The 8614-nt window shown below is 30.5% G+C and overlaps 1 protein-coding gene across 1 annotated transcript; it reads left to right on the plus strand.

Moving 5' to 3' along the window:
- Nucleotides 1-145: 145 nt before the first annotated feature.
- LOC123305217 (putative uncharacterized protein DDB_G0286901) lies at nt 146-6813 on the plus strand. Its single transcript, XM_044886872.1, has 3 exons — nt 146-343; nt 2920-3445; nt 5427-6813. The coding sequence occupies exons 1-3, from the start codon at nt 212-214 to the stop codon at nt 6347-6349; spliced, it is 1581 nt and encodes a 526-aa protein (XP_044742807.1). The 5' UTR covers nt 146-211; the 3' UTR covers nt 6350-6813.
- The last annotated feature ends 1801 nt before the right edge of the window (nt 6814-8614 follow it).

Genomic DNA, 8614 nt, shown 5'->3' on the forward strand with positions numbered 1-8614 from the left:
TTGCGTAAAATCATATCAATACATTTATAATATCTATAATAAAAAAATGTTTTCAAAATTAACCGCCGTTAAGTTTTAAAATATTTTTAACTAAGTATGGTGGCAAAAATATAAACTAAAAATTATTTGACGGATGACGCTTGAAGTCTGTCGTAAAAATTGTAACTAATTTAACATAACATATTTAAATTAATGAAAATATTTTTAAAAAATGGATTCAGAGCCAATGTGCCGGGCTTGTTTAAGTGAATCTGGTGATGCTGTTCCAATATTTAGTTCTGCAGAAACTTCTGGTGTTCAAATGCCGTTATCTGACATGATGATGGCATGTTCATCCGTTCAGGTAAACATTACAAAAACTTATTGAATATATGTTTATTTTTATAACATAATTTACTATTTTCAACCAATATTTAGTATTTTAATTACATTGTTAAATTTTATATGCCATATTTTTATCAGAATAGTTAGAAATGTTCAATACTTAGTTCATCAATGTCCAAATTTGTCTGAATAAAAAGTCTGATGAACATTCGAGTTTCGTAATCCATTATGTTTTAAAAATTTATCTTATTAATCGTATTAAAACTACAACAAATTTTAAAAATGCAATAGGCTTAGTAAGTGATAGTTATTTGTTAAGTTTTATTCGTTTGTTTCTTGCAAGCTTTTGTTGCGTGGTTACAACTTGGCTTACTTAGAAATCATATGAAATGTTTATCGAATAGGTATTATAACAAAGTAAACTAATTCGTACTTCGAATCTTAAACCATTTAGCGTTTTTGTATTCGAATTAATAATAAAATATCGTTCCATCACAGGCATCGTAAATAGGAACAACTGTTTCCAAATGTATTTATGATTATTTTGCAAACATATTTGCAGTTGTTTTGAAAATAATGCCTAACATGTAATAAGTATGCATATTTTATATAGTAATCCTATCAGAGCATACGGCGTTCATTAATCGCTTCCATAGTACTCAATTGGAACCAAATTTATCTCCAAGAAAGGCTTAATTTGTTGGTAATCTCGCAAAATTTTTCTTAGTTCTTATTTTAGCTTTTCTTGTGGATTGAGTAAAGTCATTCGTAATTTAACTCGATTTGTGTGATTTTGAATAAGTATGTTTTCCTTTGTCCCACAAAGTTTCGCGATAACATAATTTTTCACTGCTCTCTTTCGGTGTCTGATGAATTTTAATAAGATAATTTGGTGAATTTAAATAACTGCCAGTAGTTATTTTTACAAAAATATTGGTAGCTGAATGCTTACTTGTGCTTACAGATACTGAAGTAAGAATCTTAATGTAAATATCAAACAGAAATAATACCATTTTAGTCCAGAGCATACGCTTAGATCTGTGGTAGTAGACCCTCAAGCTATCAGAGTTCCAATATTCGTAAGCAAAAAATCAAGCTTAAGCTAATAGTGGATTTAAAAATCTTACAAGTAAACAGTATGGAATACATACTGAAATTGAAAGGCTATTTTAGAGTACGAAACGATTTTCAATACCTTAGGGTGAGATATATAGTTGTGAATAATTCCACGTTACTTATGCTTCATCCAATTCAGTAGCCATTGAGAGTTTTCCAGATATTCTGGTTCAACAGCCACATATTCATAAAAGTTTGCCGAAGGACTGAAGGAGTTTATTTTACCAGTCCTAAAGCTTTTTATAAGTTTTTGAGTTCGCCTCATAAGCATATGAATCCTTTTATTTGAGATTTATCTTCAATATACTTGTTGGACAACAAAATCTGTTGGTTTATTGCGTACTGTGGTTAGGGCTATAAATTAACTAATTCCTCTATATCCTTTTTGATATTAAATGTTCAAAAATATAGTTCTATTAAACCAAAGGAACGCTATGCAAGAGAAAGTATAGATATATATAAATCTTTTGCTCAGTGCCACTTTGGTTCGATAGAACTCTAGGTTAGGTTAAAGTGGCTGTCCTGGGGTGGGACACTAGGATCTCTAGGATTGTATATCAACAATTTATACTTACTCAGTTTCATCCCTACCTAGAGTTTTTACTGCTTAGAAATAGGAAGGTACATTCTATTCTTTAAGCTTGTTTGTATTCAATGTGTCGAAAATGGATCAATTTGGGTAAGGACTCTTCTGGAGATCACCAACCTCAGTATTAAGTATTACCTACACAAAACTTCAAACGAATGATTTAGTTGCCCTTACAAAAATAAAAAACGACCACTTTTCGATATGAAAATGTGCGTTTTCTTACATTTCCATGATTCCAGTAAGTCAATCGTAAGAAAATTTTCGTTCTAAATTTTGGCGCACTCTTGATTTTCCGAACGTTGTCTATCACTACATAGTATAAAACAAAGTCGCTTTCTCTGTCCCTATGTCCCTTTGTATGCTTAAATCTTTGAAACTACGCAACGGATTTTGATGCGGTTTTTTTTAATAGATAGAGTGATTCAAGAGGAAGGTTTATATGTATAATAACATCCATTAAATAGTGGAGAAGTATTGCTATTTTTGAGGTTTCTAATGTGATGTCGTAAAAAATGTAGTGTATGAATTTAGATATTCCAAAGATAGCAGGAAATCTTCATGGTATAGGGAAAGGGGGATTGTTTTACTCCAAATTTAACGCGTGCGGGCCACGGGCAGTAATGAATAAATCAAAACCACTGGATCGATTTTAATCACATTGGCTATATATTTTATACCCGTGCGAAGCCAGAGCGGGCCGCTATGTTTTTATATACAACGTTCACAGTTTTTCTGTAGTGTATTTAGTATCAGCATTGCATCCGTGCGAGGCCGGGGCGGGTCGCTAGTACTCTTAAAATTGGTTTTACGTTTTTTCATCATTTTTAATTTAATGATTGTAATTTAATAAATGTAATGGTGATGTTTAGTATGTGTGTTTTTATGTATAGGTAATGTCTGGTGATGGACTTCCTGGACTAATATGTTTAGAATGTTTACGTTCGCTGTTAATTGCGTTCGAATTTAAATTAAAATGTGAAAAAACTGATGCCATGTTACGTGAATACATAGAAAATAACTTAGTACCAATGCAAGTGGGTACTACCGTGTATAACAAATCAGTAACAGTTGATTCAAATACACTTGTATCTGTTGGACAAACAAATCATACAACTACAGGTGGTCCTGCTGGTAATGGTGGTGGCGGTGGAAATACTAATGGTGGTGAAATCAAACAAATTGTTGGCACAAATGAATTAATATCAACAATACCAACAATTTCTATAAATAATGCAAATACAATATATAGTAACACAAATCCATATATTATACCTATGGTGGAATGTGACGTGCTAGTTAAAGAGGAACAAGATGGGAACGGTGGTACGACTACAAGTGGAATTGTTAGTGATGGCGGTAAAATATATCAAAAAACTACTGAAGGTGGCAATATTATGTTGAAAAAAATTGAATCAGGTTATTATCAAATTTTCTTGACTCTTTTTATCAAACACTTCCTTTTAATGTTTAAGTAGTGTTTAAATTAGCTGGCTCTAATTTTTATCTAATTATTCAGATTTACAATATTAGGGAGGATAGGTGGCCACAAACTGAAAAAATCGGAAAGAAACATTAAAAATTTTTGGAAATAGACCAAAAATGAAACGAATTTATGTGTTTGTTTTAGTTTTAATTACTTTAGACAAAGCTTTTATCCAAAACACAAACAATATTTTTATGATTTTGCAAATAGTTTATTGTTGATCGGTACGCACTCTGTTTTTGGAATATAGTGTAATAAAATATAAAAAAGGAGCCATTTGATGATTAGGCGCATAGCTTCTAAGATGTCGTCCAAAATCCCATATCACAGCGATTTTGCGAATCAATTTCAAACATGTTCTTAAAAATTATTTGGGTGTTTTTCTGTAAGCTGGGCCTTTTGTAAGAAAGTTTTCTCGGCATTTTTTTTCCTATATATATTAAACAAATTTGATTCAGAAAATATACATCCACTTATTTAATAATAAGATGTAAATGAACCAAAAATATTTCCATTACTTTAGAAATTATTGAGCATTTTCTGAAAAATCGGCACAAGGGATTTTACCAATTGTCTGAGTTTATTGTTGAAATATCCCGTATACAAAGTGTTGAATGCTAGTGCTTGCATTATTTTTAATAAATTGTATGTATGTGAGGTTCCATAACATAAGGAATATTTAAAATTACTTTATTCCATATTTTCCGTTTTTCCGTGACTCTGCACATTTTTAAATTATCCATTCAGCTTTTTTTTTTGTTTGATAGAATAATATGCCCAAAGTAGCTTAATTATCTCTTTTTTACGTTTTGCTTAGTTCTGGGTTAATGAATTCGAACAGTTTAAAACAATTATGGTCTTTCGGCCGCCATTTATTTGTTTTCTATAATATTTTTTTCATTTTTCGAGAAAGTTTTACAAGACCACTATTTGAAGTTACTTGCAAATTTTCAACACCCTATCTTTTATAGTTTTGAAGAAAATGGACACTCTAGTTTTGATCTAATTAGAGACCTCACGGGAAAACAGTGATGTTTACAAAAATTGAACTTTTATTCTATCTCTAACGGTTTTCAAGACCCAATTGATCTATGTTGCTCATTTACGAACTCAACCTCACTATTTTTGTCCTGAGTACGCTCTAAAAATTTCAGCTTGATATCTCTTTTCGTTTTTGAGTTATCTTGTTGACAGACGGATAGACAACCGGAAATGGCATATTTAGGTGATTTTATGAACACCTATACCAAAAATTTGTTCATATCAACAATATTTTTAAGTATTACAAACTTGGGTCTTAACTTAGTATACCTTGATATATATTTCATATATACAGGGTATAATAATGCTGGTCAAAGGACTGTCAGCTGTATGTTACAACGCGGATTCCACGGAAGAGCACTCGTGCAGCACTAAATTAGATGTCTTCCGGGTGCTAATGGCGGCAACCAAACAAACTTCAGATCGTTTGAAATTCATTCCATGCAGTTACGCAATAGTTTTTTGATCACTTTAAAAACGTGTGTAATATAATATATTTTATTTGAATGGATATTATATGCTAAGCACAGGTAGATTAGACAATTTACTTTCACAGACAACTTTCACAAATAACTAATAATCTATATATTTTTTTATTAAATCGGCTTGAGACAACGAGTTTCCCAGTTTACAAAGAAACGCCTATTTATACGCCCTGTTCAAATAACTAATATTTTAAAAATATATGTACAAAAATTTGTAGTTTATTATAGATCGTATTTAAACAAATTTCAATTCATCAGAATTTATTAATTAAACGTGGGTGTAAAACAACGCTCATATTATACTCAATATTCATTACTATGACATTTCGCATTGGTCATTACATTCTATTTTTTTTTAAAGATATTCAACCCTGAATCATTTGTCTAGGTAATTTAACACCAGTAAACACAACAGTCGACATGGCAGCATTTTCATCACGTTTAATATCGTCTGAAATGATTCAACAATCACAACCCTCGCAAATAACAATATACGGTGGAGAGTTTCGTGATTTAATTCGTGTTTCTGAAGAACAACATCAACAGCAACAACATCAAACAATTATAATGCCAGCTGGTGCAGTAACATCCATGGCCGCTGCACATTGTAATGTACTCACAACAAATTCATATACAATTGATCATCATCCACAGCAACAGCAACAAAACCAACAGCAACAATGTAGTACAAGTACGATTATACAACAAAACAATTGTACAACAACAGTGTCTGCAGCGGCATCACAAGCTGTAGCAACTAGTAACAATAATTTTATCAGTACAATGACTATACCGACATTTACAACGGTAAAAGATCGTAAACGACAGTTATCAACTCAAACTATCAATTGTAATAAAAAATCTGATAATGACTCACAGTCATCTGATACAACAAATGAACAACAACAACAACATTCCATTATAAATCATCAAAATACAACAACAATATCTCCACCAACAAATAAAAAACAAAAAACATTTAATCACCATAAAAAGAAAACAGTTTACAGTGTTGTGGTACCATCAACACAATGTGAGAACAAAATTATAAATCGTTTAAATAAAAAAGATTGTAAAAATAATAATCAATCAATACAATGTGGCGGTGGAGGTGGTGGTGTGAAACGTACAATAACAAGTGGTGGGGGAAATGAAACGATACAACAACAATCACAAGATATTGTTGTTAGTAGTGGTGCTGGTGGTGGGGGTGAAAATGTAGATAATTCAGATAGTACACAAAAGAATATTAAAGATAATAATATTTATTATCATACACAACAGACAAATCAACAAGGGTATATCAGATGAAATTAAATGGGTTTTAAATAGATACAATTTCTTTTTAATTTAAAATTAAATGGTATCGGGTCGTGTTCAGATATATAACGGTTCTTTTTTAATTGATAGGTTAAAAAAAATACTTTTTAAGCCTATTTTATACCAAAGGCTAAGAAGCATGTCAGATTAATTTGAAATTCGTGGATTTAATTAAGATGGTTCCGCCAAAAGTAAATGTGTAAGGATATCTGAGACTAGGTTCCAAATTTGAGGATTAATTCTGTTAGATGTCTGCGAAAGTAGACGAAAAGTAAGATTAACAGTTTGTAAAATCTATCTTAGTTTTCGAGGTATCGAAGCCTTAAGACATTTATTTCAGCAAAAATGACAACCTAATAGTAATAATCATATTTCGATTTTTATTCGAAATATATGACAAACTTTATTTCTTTTTTTAAGTATACTTTTTTTATATTAAAGAGAGTTAGGGCCCCGCTGGGGGTACTTTTATATATATATATATATCCTGACTTGCTGGTTGCTGGCGAATTAGTTGCATTTCATTTTTGACATAAAAAGGAATTCACTGAATAATCTAAGCAAACAATAGGCCAACAAATTCGATTTTGTTGGCCAACAAATTCGATTTTGTTGGCCAACAAATTCGATTTTGTTGGCCAACAAATTAGGTCAACAAATAGGCCAACAAATTCGATTGTGATAAAAAATAATTTTCCTTACAGGAAAAATTTCTTATACCTTCAACTGATGAATATTAATTTTCCAAATTAATCCTAAAAAAATGTCATCGATATGTAATAACATACCGGTTTTTTACATAAAAATAAGTGAGTAGGTTTGTGCGTAAAAAATGAGTTTAACAGTTAAAATGAGTAACAGAAATCTGGTTTTTAAGATCCCGAGAAAACGCATTTTTGGCGGAAAATTCTTAATTCTTAAGTCCTGTATTTTTGCAAATATAATCGGTTTGTGTAAATGAATGTTTGCAAAAATAATGAAATGTTCTCAGATTATATATGCATATGAGAGACGTGGAAAAGGATGAATAATTAATATAATCTACAAAGAAATTATAACTGAAAAGTAAAGCATTCGCTGCTATTTTGAAAGGTCCTGTGTTCGAATTCCAGCAGTTGTTCGTGTGGCTTTTTACATTTTTATCATTCTTTAAAAAAAAAATCATCCTTTTACCTACTCTTACAAAAATTAGAATGATTAACTTCTAGATTTTATTATTCTCCAAAGTTGATTTAGCTAATTTTTTTGGTAGACTAAAATTGTTGTTCTCTTGTTTAAAGCGCCAAAGGAAAAGTGTTTTAAACAGTATGAAACAAAGAATATTAATTATAGCTCTAACAGCCGTTATAAGTGTTTTAAAACACACAATTTCGATTTTACGAATATTGTAATTATGTAAAAAATAAACAGCACAAGTTGTTTTATTCCATCAAGACAAAGTAAAGTATCCGACGAGGAATACATATCAGTGCCTAAGTATTTTCCAAAATTATCTAAAATACATTTTTCTTACAAAGAAAATAATACTGTTTATAAAGAATTTTGTCTTAAGGTAGTACTATTGGTAATAGACTTGCATTCAGAATTTAATGAAACTTGGCATAGTTGTCCATTATTATATCATAATTAACCAGTTAAATTTTTAGGGGCCTTCAGAGAACTGAAAAAAAGATATTTTAACATTGATCCTTATGGGAAATCACAGATTTTATTTTATTTCACAAAACTGGACGTTCAGATTTTCAGTTCTCTGAAGGCCCCTAAAAATTTAACTGGTTAATTATTATATAATAATGGACAACTATGCCAAGTTTCATTAAATTCTGAATGCCAAGTCTATTACCGATATTACCTTAAAGAGTAAATCTGTAAATGTGTTTTCGACAATTTTAGATAATGAAAATCATTTACGGCGGATATTTTACTGCAAATGATTAATTCAAATTAAAATCACAATCAGATAATTTTTTTAAAGATTGACAAACGGCGAGCTTTATGATCTTAAAAAATGTGTCTAGCGTTTCCATGTTAACAACAATGAAGTTAATAGTAATAAAAGTGTCCAAAAAATTGTTAGGTTGCCATTTAAAGTATGATGTAAAATGATTTGATTCACACCAAGTAACAATTGTAATATAAATCTGGTGGCTACCTTCCTTTAGTTATGACTTACAGCTGTAACTAAATTTTCATTTTTTCCAAATATCCCACACTTGTTTAACTGAAAGATTATAAAAATAGTAAAAATGTATATAT

The sequence above is a fragment of the Chrysoperla carnea genome, chromosome 1, assembly GCF_905475395.1.
Source record: "Chrysoperla carnea chromosome 1, inChrCarn1.1, whole genome shotgun sequence".
Taxonomy (NCBI): Eukaryota; Metazoa; Arthropoda; class Insecta; order Neuroptera; family Chrysopidae; genus Chrysoperla; species Chrysoperla carnea.